At 48.4% G+C, this 22,259-nt stretch overlaps 2 protein-coding genes across 2 annotated transcripts in view; one reads left to right on the forward strand and one right to left on the reverse strand.

Moving 5' to 3' along the window:
- The window catches only part of LOC119111511 (uncharacterized), a 17,481-nt gene extending 3,535 nt beyond the window's left edge, over positions 1-13,946 (forward strand). The window contains exons 2-5 of the mRNA XM_037235328.1: positions 5,286-5,354; positions 7,510-7,686; positions 10,755-10,901; positions 13,518-13,946. Of these exons, the coding sequence (XP_037091223.1) occupies positions 5,286-5,354; positions 7,510-7,686; positions 10,755-10,901; positions 13,518-13,946 (822 nt within the window). The remainder of the gene's footprint in view (positions 1-5,285; positions 5,355-7,509; positions 7,687-10,754; positions 10,902-13,517) is intronic.
- A 724-nt stretch (positions 13,947-14,670) lies between these two features.
- On the reverse strand, positions 14,671-16,959 carry LOC119112384 (uncharacterized). Its single transcript, XM_037236550.1, has 2 exons — positions 16,751-16,959; positions 14,671-15,289 (listed from the first exon to the last, which is right to left on the reverse strand). Exons 1-2 carry the CDS (start codon positions 16,834-16,836, stop codon positions 14,896-14,898), a joined length of 480 nt encoding a protein of 159 aa, XP_037092445.1. The 5' UTR covers positions 16,837-16,959; the 3' UTR covers positions 14,671-14,895.
- Positions 16,960-22,259: the final 5,300 nt, after the last annotated feature.

Consider the following 22,259-nt stretch of genomic DNA (forward strand, 5'->3'; position numbering starts at 1 on the left):
CTATGGCCCGGCCAGCCGGCCAGTCGCTGTTCTTACCAGCCGACTTGGTCAGGGTCCAAACTAGACAGCACAAAATACTGAAGAGATCTAGATATGGGGACTCATCTGGCTGCAGGGGCATGCTTCAGTCGTTGCGAAGCGACTGATATGAGGTGGGCTGACTTTCAATAGTGTTGTATTGCCCGGCTTTCATGCGCTGCGCGACTTTGCAGCGGCATTCGCATACTGTGTCGTGAATACCTGCCTGGGGCTTAATTTTTGGGCCGCGTATACTTTGTTGGCGTGCTGTAGTTCAGCATCCTGTCTCAGCGATGAGAGTCATTCACAGTTCAGGCCAAATGGCGAGATGATCCGGTCGCGGCAGAAATTGATCTGTGATTATCCACTGTCTTCTCAAGACACCGAAAAGGGTGCTGACTCATTGTAGCAGTAACAAGCGACCAGCCGTTCTCCCTAGGAAAACATTCGTGGGTTTGATGTTGAAGGCCCATGGCATGCCTCATTAAGGGAGTGACAGGAGCTAAAGATGGTCTTAAGCGTCAATTTATGTCATTTTTGTTCTTGTACTAATTGAGAATGGCTACCAGTCGCATAGATCTGCAGATCAGGGGTGTTTCTAGCTTCCTATTCAGTTCAGGGCTCTAACCTCCTCCTAAGTTTGTGAAAAAGTGTGCCAATCTGGGAGACAACCTTACTTGGAGGATAGATCGCATAAGTTTTCAATGCTCTCCTAACTTATTTTCAAAAACTATGCCCCTGCCTGAAATGCAACTATTTTATCAACGTCTTGTTAGCATTTAAACAATTGTTTACAGTTCAACCTTTTGTTAATATGAGTCTTAGTTGCTGGAAATGTACATGATAGCCAATGATGTAGGCAATGAGAAGGCAGTGAGAAGTGAGGGGTTAGCTGGTTTAGCAAATGTAGGCGATGAGGAGGCATTGGGGTGCAGGTTCCGTTGTCATCTTCTCTTTACCAAGAGTTTTACTCCAAATAGCAAGAGATCTTGTGGTATTTTGGTCCAGTTGTCATGGGAGTTTAATGAAATACTGATATTTCGTTATCGCTGAGGACAATGTTGGCTATTACTGATGATGGCACCCCTACTGAAATGGGACATCTCTGAAAATCAGTCGTGCCACAGTGCTCATTCATATGAATAGCTGCCTTGTACTGTGAGCATGGCATTTGCAAGGCGGGAAATGTGATATATTTCATCATTGTTTTTGCGAACACTGAAATGAAAAATTGTCCTGATCGAATCCTTAGCATAATGACTTGATAAACTAAGCACCGGTTGTGAAGGCAGACAGCACACCTTTTATGCAACCCGCATTGATCGTGAAATCAATACAGCTTGTGTGGTGGTGGCATGAGGACAGGCATGTCAATTTTTGCATGATTATGGGAGGTAGCATTTCACGGGCCCCTGCTCAATGAATAAAGCCCAGAGAACATAGGTTTTGTGTCATGGTTGGAATTTTCATATATTTTTTTTTAATTTTCCAGCCAGAAGTGTTGTGTGGGAGGAGGAACCAGCATTGACTCAACTCAACTCGACCCAACTTGGGTGTTGGGTAGGGCCCCAGAAATTAATCAAAATTAGGACTCCTGCATTATGCATGGTAAATATCACGAGTAAGCTAAGATTTGCGAGGCACTTATCGTGCGAAGGTCAATTTTGGCTTGCCGGTCGAATTTCTACTAATGTTTGGATGTTGGTAACAAAATGTTAGTTCTGCTGTACCAGCCGATTTTTCACGATCTGAAACGACAATTTTTATATCCGCATATGTACAGTAAAAAGCATGGTATGTAGATGACACGTAAACTGATGGTACGCAATAATATCAACTCTTACCCTGAATCGCAGGTTTTCATAAGGCGGACTGATGGGGGAGCGACCCCCTATCCTTTGCGAACTGATAGGGGTGCAGCCTCGCGGAGAAAAAAGAGAATTATCTTTAACAAGGTTTCGCTATTATTAAAATTATCATACTGCTGATTGACCCCACTAAACCAAATCTAAGGTCAAATGCTCCTGAAATTCAAATGATTCCAGCTTTGCGTATTCATATTTACGAAACCATGCGGCACCAAAACGTGGAACATAAAGAGGCGTGCTCCTCGCTTATTCATCATCACAGTGGTATATATTTTGTCTGTTTGAACCCATGCTTATCATGTAAAGCTTCGTTAACGTAACAGTGTCAGCTCTCCGCGCACGATCAGCGGAATCGTCCCTTGCCACCCGCCGCCCCCACCGGTTTTGGATCGTCTTGCAGAACTCGTAAAACCATTGCTGCTCGGTAACCAGAAACGCTAGGAACACATTTTTTGGTGTTCACACGCACAATAGATGCCCCAGGGGGTGCCAAAGATTTGAGCGCGGCCACACAATATGTGTGGCTGGTATCCTCAGAAAACCTTGTGGAGTAGCACCGCCTCCCCCCCCCCCCTCGCCCGCCTTTCCGGGCGAGTATCTTGTTCACAACGAACTAGCAGCCTGATGTGGAGTTCGTAACATATCTCAATATAATGGACTTGTTTGGGCACAGCGAAAGGCGCCCGCTAGGCAACACATGTCGTACCAGGCTTGGAGCATGCCTAAGGTACGGTGGAGAGTTTGATGACGGCTGAAACGGGGCTCGAAGCGCACACGTTATTTTCATAAAAGGGCATGGCCTCTTGGAGGCCGCCATGTTTGACGTTATTTCCAGTGTCACTTGCCACTGGTTCGAAATCTGCCATGCATTCAGCTGCGCTGGCTGTTGAAGTCCTTCGGCTTTTTCGCGGTCGAGCGAAGTAAATTCGGCCGTAGACCGAGTTGAACATGCGCTAGGGTGGGGGTCAAATTGACCTCCATCAAGGTTTTTCCATAATGGCTTCCGAACGGCGTGGCGCAGCCACGCCAAATATTGCAAAGACGTTGAACATTAAATGGCGAATCGTTTGGTATTAGAAAATGTGGATGTACCTTGTAAGATCGCTGACCTACAGTAGGTCAAAGTCAGGCCATGGATTCTGCGAAGTCAATTTCTGGAGAATCGTTTAATCTGATGCACCAACGGAGTGTTAGACGAGACCATACATGTCTGAGATACTTCCTTAAGCAACGCAACAATTGGATGAGCGAAGTCCATTGACTTAAGGTGAGTTTTGAAGGTCAGACCAAGGTCAAAGTCAATCTGTTTTAGTACTCTAAGGCTTGATGTATGGGGTAGTTTCTGGGGCCCATTTCGAATTGATTGATAACAGGAATCACATTATGCATCTTTCATGTACGTCTCAGAGTTCATAATAGGACAGTGACCTAAAATGGCCCAGGTCAACATTTTGTTTCGGAACATAGTGAATAACGTAGTGTTTGTCGCTTATTCAAAGGCAAAACTCAAAGCAGTCTTGTAGGATCTTGGTCACCATGACCTTCGAAAGGTCAAACGAAACGAACAGGCCACTGACCTTAAATGATCATGTGAACTTTTGTTTAGAACAGATGTCTAGGTACTGGGGGCACTTTGGAGACCAATCTGGAGGTTGACATTTTTTGACGTTATTTGACCTGAATTTCAAAACCTAGGAACCTTAAACTTTGACCTGATTGAGTTCAGGTACAGCCCAACACACTTTGTAAATTTTGTGTCTCTAGCTCTCCTAGTTTCTGAGACCTCGGGCGGTCAAAATGACCCCCACCCCGAGCGAAGGGTATCCAACCGGCCCACCCGGGCGCGTGTTGAACGTGAGACCTCGGCAAGTCCCGAGGCTGGGAGAAATCTGCTGTTGTGATTTCGGCTATCCCCACAGTCTGAGGCCGGCATACCTGTTTTCCTAGAACAGCACCTAGTTTAACATAAAGTAAAGGGCAACGCATAACTGAGCGTTTTGGTTGCGTGCATGGTACTGCAAATTGCTGTAATGAAGGAGGCTTTCGATGATAGGCTGATTTCTGATGACGTCATTGGGCATGGACTTCATTACCATTTTGTCATGTGGTATTGCGCTGCGCTGCTGGCGACAATTTTATCTGCAAAAATTCAGTCAGCCACAAGAAGAACACGTTTCCATCCATGCTCTCGGCAACCGATGCCAATGGATGTTATTAGTGAATTGGAAGGTGTGCCTTTGGTGAGAATTTAACTAGCGGAGGGCCAATTAAGCGGAATTTGCACATTGATCGCAACTAAAATCGCTTTTACAAATGGCCGGCTGCTAGTCCGGTTAGAGTATTCAATCGTTATCGATAAACTGGCTATCATCTGTGGTTTTGGCACATCAATATTCTCGGCAGATGGTGGTCATAATGCACGTGGTCACGGGCCTGTGTAGCTCTCCTCGTCAGATCGGTCTCAGTTTGGTTCCAGCGTCCCGCATTCAAAACCAGTTTCTGGAAGGGTGGAAGTGTCGATTCTGGTCGATTACTTACGCAGCGAGAAGTCGGACAGGCCTTCATATCCGATAGTGGGATAAAGCCGGTACATTTGCTGACACCGTGCGTTTGGCTTCACGTCTTCGTCTACTTTAGTCGCCGAGATCTGAAATCAGTCTTTAAAAACGCTCCGAAATCAACGGATCCGACTCATTTGACCCGCGTTCTCCCTCATAAACACAGTTGTGTGTGTCGGTACAGGCTGGGTAACGGTAACAACAATAGGGGGCTAGTAACATCACGTAATTTCCTCCCATAATTTCATCATTTGATGTTCGCTTGGCCAGCTGCATTTTTCGTTTTTGCGCCCAGGCGTTTGCGGAAGCTGAGTAAGTCGCCACTATAAGTCTCAGCGCGGCATGATCCGCGACTCTTTTCAAGTGTGCTTTCAACACCAGCTGTGACTTCATCCCGGCGACGGTGTGACCCCCGTGCCCGACGCTGACGCGTCTTGATAGTCGCTTGGTATTCACGGCGTTTCCACGAAAGCCACGGAAGCGGATGAGGATGTAAAAGAAATTCTCTGGTGAATGTGATGCACTCCCACCGACCCCGGCGCCATATTTACTTAAGCAGCATAAATACGGTGGTGGCTGGGCCGCGGAAACCCCTGGACGACGGCGGAATGTCAATTAGCCGACACATACTTTGATGGCAAACCCCTTCCCCCCCCCCCCCCTTCCGCCCGAAGAAAAATCTGGCGCCACTTGATTCTGCGCCTTATTCAACAGCGCTTCAAAGACGGAAGCCGGTGATTAAACTAGCTAGTGGTGGTTTCGGAAGCATCACTGAGAACGCCTTCGCATAGTCCCTACGTAGTTCGGGCGAGTGGCGCTCACGTGCAGGGTCCTCCGGCAGGAGCTGACGCCCGCCTCCAGCGAGACAGCGTCCTCGCCAGACAGCACCAGTGACCAGACCTGCTTCACGGTGAGAACTCGGCGGCAGTGCGGCTGTCGAGCCCGGAGGAGCTGCCGCGCCGGCGCCATCTCAGACCGGCCCCCGCCTCGCGCGGCTCAGAGCGGTCATAGTCCCCCGTCCAGCGGGACCTCTGCGCCGCCCCCTGGCCGGCGGTCGGCTGTGACCGGAGGGCCCGGGCGGCCGCTTGAGCCGGGTGGGTCGCCGTCTGACGGCGGGCGCCGGCCGGACGCCCGCCGGCTCCGCCGCAGGGCTCCGGCCGTCGCTGCCATAAATCGTGAGGAGCTGTTGTCGGCCGAGCCTCGACGCTCGTCGGACGCCGGTTTATTGGGGTGGCAGGCGGACCAGAGAGCATCTGCCGGCCGCCGCGGCTCGAGCCAGATGGCCGCCGATGGCTGCCCAACGGGCGGTCTGGGCCACATGGGGCTATTGCCAGACCGCTGCAGCAGATGTCATTTGCGCAACGGATAAGGCTACGTGGGGCGCGGTGCAAACCTTTGCGCCGTGTTGGGTTTATGTTGTAAGGTTGGTGCGCTGCTCATGGGGCTATCAGCCTCTCAGAGGTTGGGATGAAGAAGTGCTACCTCAGGATCAGGGTGGGATGTTTTATTTTTACAGGCAATACCCAGGAAACGGGTATTTTACGGGCAATGCTGTGGAGGGTGACAAAACCCTATTTGCTCCCAACTCGAGAGACAGTTTTTCAGCCCTACGGACAATAGCCCGGACGCGCCAGGCGGCTGTGAACGGCCATATAGCTCCGAACAGGCAGGCTGAGATAAACGTATGTCGTCGGCGGTGATTGCTCGTGTACCTCCTCGGGGGGGGGGGGGGGGCATAGACAATATTGCTGTCTGGTGCCTGCCAGAGATTACAGAAAGTGCCAACGTCTCGTGGCGTTGTCTGCCTAAGGTCGCAGGGAATGTTATCGTCGTGCGTGGGCCAGATACCAGATAGTGTGGCACTGACCAGCGCTGGCAGGGGTCACAGAGCACGCCGCGTGTCACAGCATCGGTTCTGGAAGATATGGCTGCCCGCTCCGCCGTTCCGGTCACCGTGCCACTTGTGTCAGATGTCAGGGTGTGTCTCATCCTGTGGCTAGTGGATGTCTCAGCGTATGTCGCGGTCCTTTGTTTGTCAGAGGTCACGGAGCGTGTCACCATGCCTTGCCTGCTAGATGTTACAGCGCTCATCACCGTCCCATCCCTGTCAGAGGTGACAAGCGCGCTAGTGAGATGCGTTCTAAACTCTGCCAGACTTTATAGCGCATGCCGTGGTCCTGCGTCTGCCAGAGCTCACATCGTGTTTCGCGGTTCTGCGTCTGCCAGAAATCAGTGCGCGTTCCGCGGTCTCGTGTCTGCCAGGGTTCACAGCGCGTTCCGCGGTCTTGTGTCTGCCAGGGTTCACAGCGCGTGCCGCGGTCTTGTGTCTGCCGGGGTTCACAGCGCGTGCCGCGGTCTCGTGTCTGCCAGGGTTCACAGCGCGTGCCGCGGTCTTGTGTCTGCCAGGGTTCACAGCGCGTGCCGCGGTCTCGTGTCTGCCAGGGTTCACAGCGCGTGCCGCGGTCCTGCGTCTCCTGAAGTTCACAACGTGTTCCACGGTCACGTGTCCACCAGAGTTTATTGTTTATTTGTTGATTTATGTCATAAGCATTCCACAGGCGAAAGACCAATTACAGAAGCAGTCCAGTTTTAAGAACAGTTTTAACTACACAGCGCGTGCCGCGGTCCTGCGTCTGCCAGAGCTAACAGTGCGTGCCGTGGTGCTGTGTCTGCCTGAGTTCACAGCGCATGCCGCGGTCACGTGTCTGCCAGAGTTCACAGCGCACGCCGCGGCCACGTGTCTGCCTGAGTTCACAGCGCATGCCGCGGTCACGTGTCTGCCAGAGTTCACTGCGCGTGCCGCGGTTTTGTGTCTGCCAGAGTTTACAGCACGTGCCGCGGTCCTGTGTCTGCCAGTGTTCACAGCGGGTACTGCGGTCCCGTGTCTGCCAGAGTTCACAGTGCGTGCGGCCGTCCCGTGTCTGCCAGAGTTCACAGCTCGTGCCGCGGTCCTGTGTCTCCCAGAGTTCATAGCGCGTGCCGTGGTCCTGTGTCTGCCACAGCGCGTACGGCGGTCCCGTGTCTGCCAGAGTTCACAGCGCGTGCCGCGGTCCTGTGTCTGCCAGACTTCACAGCGCGTGCCGCGGTCCTGTGTCTGCCAGAGGTCGGACTCGGTGGACTCGGTCGTGCCGCGGCTTGACCCGTGTCGGCCGCGGCAGAAGTCGTGGCCTTACGAGCAGGAGGCGGCCGACACCGGGTCCGCGCCGGCCCGCCAGTCGTGGCACTGCCGCACCAGTATCGTGGTGAGCGCACGGGAGCAGGCGGCGGCGGCGGCAGTGGCGGCGGCGGCGGCGTGACCCTCGCTCGTGCCACCTCTGTATTGAGGCATCTGCTTGCTCGCGCCTGCCGTGTTGTGCTGTTTACGCCCCGCTGGTGATGTGGAGGCGTTGGGCACAGGTGTCGCGAGGAGACACGGTCGACCGCTCGCAAGTCGCAGCCGTTGTGGAAGAGTATGTGATCGCCTTGAGTAGTTGTGTTCGGGTGTTCGCATCGTTTCATTTTTCGGCTGATGCAGCTATTGTTGGCTGCACACGGGATTGCGATGATGTTGTAACATGTTTGGCGTGGTCTTGTGTCGTGGCATGGGCCGTTTCGAAGTCAGCTGCAGCGGGACAATTGTCAACATTATGTTGCTTCGAGTCTTAATGGACCCGCGCAATATATACGGATTTCATTTGTAACGGACCTTCTGCTGCCGATAAGGCGACCAAATCTGTCTTCCGAGTGCTTGTCACATAATCTCTGATACATTTTTGATCTTGTGGTATTTTCCGGTATGTTTAGGAAAGCATAGCAGTAATGCGCCTGACTTGGCAATCAGCATGGTTCTTGGTTTTATTGCGATCTAAATGATTAATAGTATGGTACGTAATAGCTGGCAATGCCGATCGTGACCAGACTCAGATGTGTCATGCTCCCTCCAAATTGTACTGTTGGAAAATATGTACCTTTTTACGGCAGATCTTATGTTCACTGTCCACCCTAGCTCCATGACCCTTGCTTTGATCGATCCTGACTCGTAGAGTCTGGTGTGAGACCGTAGGCTCAAATGTTCGCTGAACCCACTAAAAGATCCCGATTGGTGGCACAGCGTGCTCCCAGTATCAGCCCTATTGCATTTCGTAGGCATGAGGTGGCTGCAAATACGACGCTATTCCCTAGTTGCGCATGCAGGTTGGCAAGTTTGCATTTATTATTGTTATTTATTATTGTGCTTCACTTATATCTAGCCAAGCTGGTAAGGATACGTCGGACTCGCGGTTCTTCTCGATGCATCGGCCTGAAGAGGTCATGGGTCACATGGAATGCGTGAGGCGTGACGTGCGCTTTTGCGTTTCTTCCGCTATGAAGGTGTGACGTCGTTGTGCGCATCGCCCGATTTTAAGTTTCAAGGATAGTTCGCAACTCGCCCATATCGTTGCCGGAAAGAATTGTGTAAGTTCATGACCTTAGATTACAGAACATCCTCTGCTTGGTAAAACATTTTCTTTGACTAGCAAGTACCCCCCCCCCCCCCCACAGTCAACGTTTATCAGGGGCCATGGGACAATCCCGTCATGTTTTTGGAAGATGGCTTGCCGCTAATACACGCTGAGTTTAAAGAATAATCCAAAACAGCGTAACGTTTGGCGAAGAATGTTACTTGTGCATCCTCCTCAAAGCATGCGGCGATGCGCTCTTAAAAATTCCACAAGGTATTTCTGTTGGAAATCAGCCAATGTTGCCATTTCATCCAGATGGATGTAAAATCAATCTGAAGAAAACAATTGCAATATTATGTGCAAATGTTCACGAAGTATCCTTTTGTTGGGTGCCGGAACATACTTTTACTTGCTACGTTCCTCATGCTTACTTCATACATTCCTACGCCCACACCATCTCCATTTCTACTACCTACCCCCCCCCCCCCCCCCACAATGTTTGTGGGCTCTAATGGGGATTACATGTGCACTCTCCAGTAAGTTGGCTTTTATTTTCCTCATGATTTTCAAATTCGATATGAGTTGGAAAACGAAAAAAGCCGCACGCATCCTATCCATCCACCCGCGTAAACAATATTCCCCAGCAGGAAACAATGGCCGTCAAATAATCCTGCCAATGTCCACGAAACCAGTCTCTGACGCATTTGTGCCGCTGCATCGGCTCCATCGCTATAGCACCGGCGTGATACTCGGGCGCCATCGCGATGGCGCTCGGACATGTACCGGGGTCTGGCGCCCAGCTGTTCAAGGAATTGTCTCAGATGAGAGTGGTGAAAGGCATGCTTGGGCACGGCTCAATATGAATACAAATAAAATTTAAATATGTTCTGTTAGGTGTCAATTATGGTTCACCTGAATGCGTAAGCTTTCCATTACATAGCTTGTATTGTGAAATGCAATAATGTTGCGTGAATGGCTGCACACTACAGCCTCGTTATAGGTCCTGGTTAATGTTCCGATATGTTACCTAAATTATTGGTTATCTTGTCTAATCAGCTACGGCTAGAAGTGATTGGCGCATTCTTTTTGTCATAGTTTTATTGTGTGTGGCATACTTCATGTCGCTCTCCTTCCACATCATTCAAAGATATTAATTTACTAGTGTGTTTTTAGATGGATACAACACAGTAAAACAAAACCTCCCGTATGCTCTTTTTCTCAGAGATCGTATCTAGTTCCAATTATCCGTTTCATTGATTGACACGGTTATCCGGTCAGGAATCGACAAGATCAGTTCTTGATTATCCGGGCAGAGAATGACACCATCAGTCATTGGATAGGATTCCCTAGAAATCCTAGTCAAAACTAAATTTCTAAACTAAACCACTAAACTAAACTAACTAAAAGAAAAAGAATAGAAATCCTAGGAATCTCGTCAGGGATTGTCATGACCAATTCTTGACCATCTTGTCAGTGATCGACATGAAGAAATCTTCATTATTCGGTTAGGGATTGCCATAATGAGTTTTTGGCTATCCGTTCATGGATTGGTGCCACTATTCATTAATAAACGCACCCGAGACAACACGAACGCGGTGTTTACAGTATGCTTTGCACCCTGCTGCTTTGAATCTACGCAGAAGCAGACATCATCTTATGACGTCCAAAGAAGCACTTGAACTCCATTGTTCTATCGACTTAACAAAAGGCTATTCCATTGCCATGGGCCTCATACAATGAAGCTTCTTTCCCTCCTGTTCCTGGCAAGCATGGGGGCGTGCTGGTGTGATGTCTGTCCGGACTTTGAAATGAGGGAGTGCGAGAAGAGCACAGAAAGAAGGGTTGATCTGGCCCTGCCGCAGATATACAGCCACACGCTCGTGTTCTAGGAGGACATGCAGCCGGACGAGCTGTGGAAGCTGGAGTTCATGAACCGCAGTCGGGACCACACGGTCGTGGATGTCGGTTTGTCCGACTCCGATCAGGCTGCGTCCGACGCCAGCGCCTCTGCCGGCGGACAGCCTAACGACTGGGAGGTTAGTTCAGTAAATGGCCGTCAGGGTTTACAAGAAGAAAACTGCTATTGTGGGTTCCAGGACAAACGTTTGCGTAGAAATAGTGCGTATGCGTTAAGTATGTACGAAAGTGTCAATAAATAAATGCACATAAGGGATAAAGTTCGTGTGGCAAAAGAACTTCGCAAAAATGTGTATGTGAACGCTCGTATGATGTCAAGTACGTATGAAAAATGTTCGTTTCCACTGAAGTTCGTCAGGACAAATGTTCTTTGTACAAATGTCGTATGCACAAAAACGTACACAACGTTTGTAAGCAATGAGACGTACGTAAATGTGCAGAGTGGGGACAGGTGGTTTGAGGAAAATACGTACGCAAAGGTTTCTGAGCAGCGTAGGCATGTGGGCAGTGGCCGTGGGTACACTCCACTTTCCGAGGATGAACATAAAGCCTAGGCGATGCATGGAGAAAAATGAAGTTGGGATTGTGAGCGATACTTCTATTTGGTGTGTTCCAGTACAGACTGATCACCAGGGTACCACATTATGCAGCGACGGCTCTTAAATTTCGCCGAAGTTTGGTTCCCTGGGATGGTTTAAGCTATGTCGAGTGAGTAATATCTGCTATATCCGGCGCGCGGTTTATAAATGATGCTCCTGGACAATGTTGTGTCGGGTGCAGACAGTGACCTAATCAATGACGATGCATCAAATCGGGTGCAACTGATGCATCATTGTGACTCTGAAGTCCGATTTGCTTGATGTAAGCAATCGTATATCGGGTGTCCGTGGCGCGCTGCCCGTCGTACTCAGCAGGCGGGCTGACCCGTTGCACCCGTCAGCTAGCGTTAGTGGTGCGCTCAGGAGGTGTCAGGTGACGTCGTTGATAGAGACATCGTCAGGGTGAATGATAATGAAGGGGCACAACAAACTGGGTGGGTGATCTGCAGTGGGCATGTTTCATGTGTGTTTTCTTAACCTACATTGCCCTCAATCCCAGCATCATATTGCACAACGCCAATTGATTCTAGCTTTTTTACTGGTCGTCTCGGAGCGTAAAATTCATGTCATGAAGAGTTGGGTCAGTCATAATACCTGACCAGACCCACACCCTTGTCACCTTCCACCGTCATCGCCTACCACCTTTCCCTAGTAAACGGGATACGGTGGCCTCCACGGTGATCATCCATCCAGCACCTGACACCAGGAATAAATATGTTCACTTCAACGTTCAGCCCTCATCAGTTTTGTGTAGTTTTGCGTGCGTGCTATCGTCAAACAAACTCCATCCCTGACGAGCATTTTCGTACAAACTTCATGTTCTACCATCAGATATTGAAATGCGAACCTTTGATAATATTTTTGTGTGTGAAACGAGGGATATTCTTGACTAGCATTCACATTTTGCGCCCGAAGCGTTTGGCTGCCAGCAACTGCTTGTAACTTTTTTATACAAACTTTTACTCGTGCGAAAATGTGTGTTACCAAATTTCTTCCTGACGGATGTTCTGTCATATCATGTTTATCCATACGTGCTCTTGGCATTACGAACTTTTTCCTTTGCGAAATTTATTCCCTACTTACTTTATCCCAACAACCATAAGGCGTGCGTAGTTTTCTAGGTGTAATGTTATCCGCAATCTTCTCTTGCGTGGTTGGTAGGGCCATCTGATCACATGCTGAGAACAACTGGGGTTATAACACATTGTAGCGCTGCCAGAATCTGGAAAGCCCAGTGCATTTCGGACTAAGCGGAGGGAGAAAAGCCAACGGCGCGCTTCATCGTCCATTAATTAGTCAAATATTGTCAGGGTTGTATATGAGCTAGTGACAATCAGTTAAGACAGGCGGGTTTGGCTGCAATGTAAATGCACATTTTCCTTCTTTGTTCTTTGTTCTCTCAAACTCTGGATGCTACCTAATAAACTCTACCGGCTGGCTCTAGCGCTGCTGCAATGTCTTTACCGTTGACCTGGCTGTTCAGCCTAATGTTGCTCCCGTGAGGCTGCGCTACTGGTCAGCGGTACAGCGCCACCACCGCATGTGGTGGCGCTACTGGCCAGTGGTAGTCATGTGGTGGCACTACTTGTCAGTGGTAATTCATGTGTCGATGCCACTGGGCAGTGGAAAAGTGAAGTGTTGGCGCTTCTGGTCGGTGGTGCGGTGACGTGGTGATGCTGCTGGTCAGTGGTACATACTGGCGGTGGCGGTACCGGCCAGTGGTAGCCATGTGGCGGCTCTAGTGGTCAGTGGTACCGTCAGGTGGTGGCGCTACTGGTCAGTGGTGCAGTCGTGTGATAGCGCTTCTGGTCATTGACACGTTCATATGGTAGCATTAATGGTCGGTGGTACAGTTAGGTGGTGCTAGTGGTTATTAGCACTATCTGCTGGTGGCGCTGCTGGGCTGGTGGCGCTTACCAATACTAGGGCAGCCGGCGATACCACCGGTTGGCGATGACCACCCGTCGCTGGCATAGTCGAAAGAACATGGGTGCGCATGTTCCATGTCTCACGTACATCTCGTAAAAGGTTAACGTTGTGACGTATAGAAAGAATTAACCGTAAAGGGAGGTTTGTTCCCTGCACTGCTGGAAAGCTGCCACACCGGCGGTCGCAAGCGCTGTGATGACTCCGCAGGTACAGATGCTGGTGGCCGAGATGGACCGGTCAGAGCGACAGCAGCGGCGCAGTCTGGTGCCGGATCTCACCTTCTCCGAACTGGAGCTGCTCGGTCGACTGGAGGGTGGTCGGCCAGCACGCTCCACCGTCGGCCGCATGGCCAGCATGGACGCCGTGCATGTGGCCGGCCAGGCCGAAAGGTGTCGCCTCGGTCGCAACGCCAGCCTGCGCGAGAGCTCGAGCTCGCGGCGTCGGCCGCTCCGCAAGCGCGAGCTGGTCACCACCATGTCGGACACGGCCGGCGCCTCGTTCAACAACAGTCGCGCCCAGCACAGACCCCTGCTTCAAGGCGTCAATGGTGACTCCAGTCGCGACAGCTCGCCCGCCACCAAGGGGCGCGCCAGCGGCTCCAATCCCAGTCAAGTGGTGGAGTCGGTGGCGTTGTAGATGGCGCTGTGTGGCCTGTGTGAACTATGGAGCGATGCTGCAGTTCAAAACTCGTGCGTGGATCGCCGGGGGTTTCTCTGAGGCCTGAACGTGGAACTCGCCTGCTACATGGCATTACTAGGACAGCATGAAGTGGTCTAGAGAATAAAAGTAATTATCGGGTAAACTTGAAATCCTTTACTAGAACTTATTCTCCATGATATACGTGAGTGCCAATGCATGCAGTATTTTATCATACTGATTATTCTACAGTCGCGTCGATAAGAGTGCAATATGGCGCCAAATGACATCACACTGGTTTTACGAGGTTGATATAGCAAGGCGCAGGTCATTCGCAGCCTTCAGTCGACTGTGTTACGACGTCGTCTGGTCACCCGGTGATGTGTGCGACAAGTGTTATGAGATTTGTCCGTGCTGATGCGAGCTGTGATGCGGATGCTGCATTCACAGGGGATAACAACGCTTGACCATTTCCGCAAACGAGTCAATGTGGAATGAGTTTTTCGAGTACCGAGATGTGCGCATGTTGAGACATGCTGCGAGGTACAGCAATGCGAACACGAATCTCATGCTGTCAGCTCATTCTTGATTTAAGTAATGCGTGTTGTCTGGTAATAACTTGTGTGTGATTCTCAATTGTGTCGACACACGGCATTGTTTTGTTCTCGATCGTGTGTGCTGTGGTCAGTATTATTTCGTTGCAGATGCAGCTCCGTACAGTCCATTTCATAAGTGCGACGATTTTTCAGTAAAAAATAAATCACCAACATGAGGTCGCACTGTTGAATCAAGACCGCCCTCTTCACGCCGACACGTCAGTCCCACACGACCCGGCTGCCGGCTGACTGGGCAGCAGCCGGTGGTGATCTCACGCGCGGGTGCAGAGACCGTGTCGACATTGTCCGTCTATCCCGCCGGCTCAAGCTCGTCAGCGGCGCTGGCCTCGGAGCTATTCGCCCTCCGGCTCCACCTCCGCCTCTTCCGGAGAGTTCTCGTCCTCGGCGCCCTCCGCCGGCGCCGCCTCGCTCTCCGGTGGCATTGCGTCCTTCTTCACCTTTCGCAGGTGCCACAAGTATATGCCGCCGCCGATGCAGGCGACCAGCATGATGCTGCCAACGATGATCATAGGCTCGGTGCTGGCGGCGCCCGTCATGGCGGAGCCCCCCGGCGGTGCCGTGGACTCGACTGGGTAGAAGGGCTTGCCCGTCGAGGCCCCCTCGGCTGTGAAGCCGGCCATCGGTCGAATGGTGGTAGGTGGAGGGTAGAGCGTCGAGTTGGACGACTCGGTAGCATTGGCAGTTTCGTTTGACTGAAGGTCTAGGGTCCTCACCAGCGTGTCGAATCTGTAAAGAGGTCATCAATGATTCCGATACATGTTAAGGTACATAAATCGTGATCTGAGGATGGCTTTGCATTGTGTTGTTCAGCTACTGCCTTGCTCGGCTGGCATATTGGGTCACAACAGTTAAGCAGAGAAGCTGCTCGTCTGAGGTACGGGTTAGATTGATCGCGGTGCTCGCTCTTCCCGTGAAGAGAGAGAGAGAGAGAGAAGAGAGAAGAGAGAGAGAGAGAGAGAGAGAGAGAGAGAGAGAGAGAGAGAGAGAGAGAGAGAGAGAGAGAGAGAGAGAGAGAGAGAGAGAGAGAGAGAGAGAGAGAGACGCCATATACATAAAACCTTAGCGTCTGAGTATGTCGTGTAGCCCAATAACAGAAACAACCACTTACGTATTTGAAGCCTCTCTAAAACTCTATTGCACAAAAATAACGCCTGCCAGCGTTGGATCTACGTTTAGCATTTGTCTTTGCTTTCGCAAACATTTACATAGGGTCATTTCATGAGCTGTAAAGGAATGTTGCCTGAGTGCAAGAGCTTCGAAATCAACTCTGAAATCTTCAGATACTCATTACCTCAGGTCACCAGGTTATGGCCTCGGCCTCTCAAAGGTCGGTACGAAAACACATGGAAAACCCGCTTCCGCCGTCCTGCAACATGCTTTTTTGCACTACATGTTATCGCGCTCCTGAACATCGTCAGTCCTGTGTCAATTCCAAAGGCAGCAGCCAACTGGATAATATTTTGAGTTTTCATCGGGTCATGCCTTCAAATCGATGCTCAAATTGTTTTCGCCTCATACCCAAATGATTGGCATGTTACCATTTAACGTACAGGTAATTAAGCAAGTCAACTTTTAAGTCAGGTCATAATTCTTACTTGTACCAGTTTTACTATGCTAACAGCTATGGAAAACGCAATGGACGTCTTTTGGCCTTTAAAACATCACGTTTGAATTTATGACGGCATCAGGATGCATCAGCCATGGCATGTACACGGGTTGTCACAGGAGGTAGCATTCCCTCAGCTATTCCCCCGCTACTTTGGGAGATAATGATGGTACGCCACGTAAACTTGCGAGAGTTGGTGTTGCTTGCATACAAAGTATGCAACGTAGCATATGCACCTACACCCACATCACAGCACAGAAAGCGGATGCACAAAACACCACAGATGGATAACCAATAGATAATAACCACATAATAGATAACATAACCACAGATAACCAACATGCCGCTGTTGTTTTGTCGCTGGCAAGATGAAGCAACAACATTCGTAATCACAAATGACATGAGTTGAGCAGTGGTCTCCTTTATTTGCAAGCACGAATATGCCTATACATTTAGTTAATGGAAAAGACGTATAGGCTGCAGTTTCGCAACTTCTTAAACCCTAAAGAATGCATTGCAGTTGCATCAGCCTCCATTCTGACTCAAATCGTTAATAAAGTACACAAAAATATAATACTTACTTCCTACCATCATCCACGCTACAAACAGCTTCTGGAGAATTTGTTAGGAGAATCACACAAGTCACTAAGATCGTAATGCCGTTCATAGTAAAAGCTTTTAAAGTAAATGTATGGCTAAGTTACGCGACTACAAATACATACTCGGGAAATTAGAGCGTCATAAAAATAATTTTTGGAGAGGATTAGAATGGGAGGTCTTTGAACAATTATATGTACCGGGACGCGTGAGGGATATCATAAAATAAACAAGTTTACGCGGAAACAAAAGCAGGAAAATGAACGTTCACAAAATTGATTAAGCGAAATCAACAACCTCAAAAATGAAAACATGTCTACACATCCCAGAACATGGTGTGCTTATTCATGTACCTCTAATAAAAAAATGGACAGCGTCTAAAACATTATATTCAGATTACAGAAAGCTCCTGTTACTGCTCGTATGCTGAAGTTTGCTGTTGCAGTCCAATTTGGTTTTCCTACTTTAAACTTAATGAATCTAGCAAACAACTTTCGACATCATTCGTCTAAACCAATTCCTCTCGGTGTAGTTTATCGCAATGCGTCAAAAATAGAAGGCATGTGCACATTTGCTCCTTTAATTCATATCAGGCACTTCATTTCGTTCTAAACCATCCGAACTGGACACTTTTTCGATCCAATTCAAAGAAAATCCATGCTACTTGGTGCTTTCCATAACTAGTATTGCCTAATCGATGGATGAATCCTAAATCTATGGATTCAGATCTAGCTCCCAGAGAGTTTCCCGTCAGATCGACCGGCATCAACAAACTTTGTCGATCAGATTCGGTAAAAATCCGTTCGTGGTAACATGATGACCTGAATCTGGACGTGCAATAGTCAACTCCATAACAACCGCAGCGACAAAGGTGCGGCTTTAGGTGTTTCTGGCGTGTCACTGAGTGGTGGCACTTACCTTATTCCAAAACGATTGGAATTGCAGAAATCCGTCGATAAACACACATAGCGCCTGTAAATCGGTTGCACATTTGACTTTGCATTTGTGATCTGATATTATGGCCTTGTGATTTTACACTGCGTGGCATAATGCGGAACAATTTGGGGGAAAATGTGCACGTTTCTCCACACATAATGGGCTGCCGGTGTTAAACCACAGTAAAAATGATTGATTTGGTAGAATCTGGAAAATGTTTAATTTCTTCCGTGCATAATAACGATTGCAGCATTCCACCACAAAGAGAGCAGGGAAATGAGGAATAATGACTTATTTTATGGATTTTAGTGGAACACGTTTGGGTGTTTATCCAGTAGGTTGAGCCCGATGTGTGGTTTAGAGTTTCGTCAGGGAAACTGTAGGGATCGAGTAAATGACTGAATGACCAAATGACCACCGGATCCCTTACAAAATGGCGAAAGCTCCAACCAACAGAAGCAACGGTTTCTTGTTGCAGAGGACGAATATCGTTACACAAAAAAATACACTGCGTTGATGTTTTACCGTGCGCACCCTCATTACTTACACAGCTTTTCGATCTTAAGCGTTGCAGTCTCCGTTAGCTTCAGTTAGCAAAGAACATTGTGGGCTCTTTGTCAGACTTTGGCGTTGGCAGCAGCGAACATATGACGGCTTCACCGGGAGTTAAATGATGCGTTAAACATTGCTTAGGAGCAGCATTGCGAATCATTGGAACGAATGAAAATAGGCAACCGGCAGATGATATGGCAGGCGATGCTACATGGTCTCAGAGGCTGAGTGTGTCGTGAAGCCCCAATGACGCCAGATAATGGACAACAATCTTCCAGTATGAAATCCTCGCTGCTGAGTGCCGTCCAATTCGAGCCATCGATTACTGCAGACCGCATGCCCATTCAACCCGCAGCTCGTTCAGCGACCACCATGGCTTAAACAAAACGTGGAGTTAAACAGCGGACTTAACGCATGCCACGCAATCTGTTATCGCGACGGCTCACCCATGTTGCATGGACGCTTAGCATGTCATATCTATTTTGCCGTTTTCTCCACGCACCTCGTCGGACAGCGGATTTAGATAGGCCTCGCACCTCGACCTCATCTGATACAAGTCCTTTGATCCGTCCGCCCTCAAGCGGTACGTTTTTCATCTCAATCGGGGTATACTGGCTGGCTAACCAGGTTCTCCTCCACTCCCTAGATTATCTGATGAGTGGCAATAAGCTCAACACACATACTTTAACGGTTCCGTGTGCTTTCGGACTCTGCAGGGTGCTTCAGAAATATTTTTTAGTGGCTTGTCATGAACACAAATGAGTTACGTTTTATGTGAAAAGCATGCACTCTGATGGAAAATGCGTTAAAGAAAATGTTCCACCTTTATATGGGGTTTCGAACTGAAAAAGGCTTATTTGGGGACTATTTCAAAGCCACTTCCGCAATGATGATGTCACAGGAACGTCATACGATCATCGTGATATTACAAGCCGTTTTCTGCTTATGGTCAAAAACAGCATGGCCGCTGATACATTCACAAAAGCGGAGATGTGGCACATATGATGCAATTCGCGGAAGGTGATTGGCTGTTAGTGATATTTCGCTGCTGAATGCGCATCGCAAACGTAAGCGTTAGCACTTTCGGGTTGTGCGGCACTCCTCGCCAACGGGGCGTTTTTCCTTATATCTAGGCCACGGGCCAAAGCTATTAAAGAAGAAAGTCACCGTATGTAAGAAATACGACACCTAAAAAAAGAATGGCGCTTTCCCGATTGTTTTGAAAAGAAGACGCAACGGCAACTGTCTTTTTCTCCTGTTGGCGTTTTCCTTCTTCTTCTCACGTGTTTCTTACGGACAGCTCGGTTGGCGCCGCGTGCACCGTAGCAAAGAATCTTGCACAAGTTCATGGGTTAGCTGGGCGTTATAAAATTTGGGAAACATTACAGTAATTTTATATATGCATGATATTAAACACCTGAATGTATATATAAATATCTAGCTAAAATTGCATATCAAACATGAATATTTAACACCTATTGCACGACAAATTTAAATCTTGAACGAAAAAATTGTGTCCTCCAAGCACACCCTCTTGATATGCATTACCATGAACCCTCGTTGGGACTGTTTGGAAGGGAGCTCACGGTAAAATGTGGTGTCATGACCGGAAACCTGTGCGGAAATTGTGAGAAAACCTCCAATTTGATGGTCTCGCGAGCTGTGCAAGTGTGGAATCACACTTATTTTACAAAAAGTGTGAACCAGGTGCTTGAAGTGGGTGTGACCACTGGTGGTGCTTGCCAGTGGCTTGTGTTGATCATAATGTGATGGGGAGTGTGCGTGCAGGGTTTGTACTTCTGAGAGAGAGCATTGTTTTGGTATTCTTCAAGTCTACTGACTTCCAATGACATGTGATATATCAATACCTGCCCCTATCTTTATGTTCGTGCTTGAACAGGACAAGGTGGTGATGCTCATAAACCGAAAGAAACACTGGCACTATTTTGTAGGGTGTGCAAAGGCAATTTGATATTTATCATGATCTTGCCAACATTTGAACCCACTGAAGCATTGCAGCATGCAATTAATCCAATGCATGTCACTATATCATGTCGCTATATTAGCACTTCATTTCGGCAGTAAGGGCTGGTCTGCGTAACTCACTAACGCACATGTTTGGTATGAGCTCATATGATGCAGTTTTGTAAAATTGCATTCCTCTTAAGAATTCTGAATTTTGTATGCGGGCAAGCATTGCTTGTGAGGCATCAATGTCATAGTCACTGCAACTCGTGAGATGCTGGGTGCTGAGAGAAGTGGAGAAGCATTACTGTTGGTTTCTTCGATAACACTTAACAATACTTTTTATCATGAGCCTTGTGTGCATCAGCAGCTTCACCACTTCCTTGCATTTCGCTGATCTTACCATAACTGCAGGCACTTCTCACGTCTCCAGAGTAATGCTAGGTCAGCAGGTTTGCCAGTGTAATTTCATATGTAATATTTTCTTGTTACACATGTGTTATTACTTGCGTGAACAACATCTTTGAGTGAAGCAGCCTGATGGCTGCAGCATGCTACATGGCTGTGGAAACAGAAGACGTGTTTTAGTCTTTGTCACCCATGTTTTGTGGATTTCTAAAAGAGGCTGGGCAAGAACATGTCACTTGTTGGTTGTGTACTAGCTAGAAGTGATTTTATGTTATATCATGTGTTTTTGGTCAGTCATATGTCATATGCGGAGTTACCAGTTTGCACGCTTGACCCATCTTTCCATGGTGAAATTTATTATGAAAGCAGCAGGGATTGTAGTACAACCATATCATTGTTCATTATGTCACGCCTCAGTACAGCACTGGGGTAGTGCCACGATTACACTGTCGACCCGCACCATTACACAAGGTATCACATTGGTTGACTACTCTATGTCAAGCCCATGAGATAACAGCTTCTGATTTATGAATGACTGGTAACAACTGAATTAACAACGCCAAAGGACTATTAACCGTGAGAATGCTGTTGCACCACAACGGTTACATCGAGGTTCACTAGTAATTGCATAAATAACCCTAAGCAAAAAAAAAAACACTTTGTTATTCAACCGTACTGTCTTTACCATAGAAATAAAAATGTTTTGGCAATCAGTTCATAGCAATGGTACGGATCTATTAATTTTTGGATGCCACTGCAATTCAGGCTACAAATAATAAAAGTAACTACTGAGCGCATCGCATGATATCAATGTCAGCACTACAGCACTGCAGGCAAGGATGAGTCAACAACACAGTATTCACATCTCCAACAGTCCTTGGTAAGTTTCGGTAAGAGATTCATGACAGTCTTCACAGAATATCGTGCTTTGATATTAATAATCTGCCCTAAAAGCTGGCAATGGCTACGTTGTGTACGTCAACCAGTCCACCAAACCTCTTACGACCAGTACCGAGACAAAGAATCCACAAACAAGCTTTTCACTTATCCGCCTCCCAGCACAGCGCCCGCGACGGGAATGTTGGCTGGTTGGCGTCAGCTTTCGTGCGTTTCGAGGTATTCTTTAGGTCTGGCTGCCAGATTCTACCAGGTACTGCTGTCGTCACAAAACCACTTCATGACGCCATCAAGCAATAACGTAGTGAGGCGCATTTTTATAAACTTTGAAATTTGGCTGCTTAGGGTGGTTTTTGAAGCTTGAAAGCTTACCAATAGTTACAAGTAATATTTTTCCGTCATATCTGATGCTTATCTCCATATCTTCAAATGTGGAACATTCTCTTTAACAACAGATATGCTTTTGATTTTGTCCACCAAAGCATGCACCTTCCCCCACATAACTCCACGCCAGAGGTATGGGTCGGACTGTACCAGACGTCATGCCCTGCGGGCGTCATGAGGGCAGCAGACGCCACGCTTACATTATGATTGTAGAGCAAGTCGTTCACGCGAATGTGCATGTGAATCACTAAAACAGCATCAGCAAAATTAACGCGGCTGAGCTAAGAAAAAATATGCAAAAATCCTTCACCACCATCTTCGGAAAGATAAGGAGGCCGAGGGAGGCCTCCG

The sequence above is a fragment of the Pollicipes pollicipes genome, unplaced genomic scaffold (genome assembly GCF_011947565.3).
Source record: "Pollicipes pollicipes isolate AB1234 unplaced genomic scaffold, Ppol_2.1 Scaffold_7261;HRSCAF=8764_pilon_pilon_pilon, whole genome shotgun sequence".
In the NCBI taxonomy this organism is placed as follows: Eukaryota; Metazoa; Arthropoda; class Thecostraca; order Pollicipedomorpha; family Pollicipedidae; genus Pollicipes; species Pollicipes pollicipes.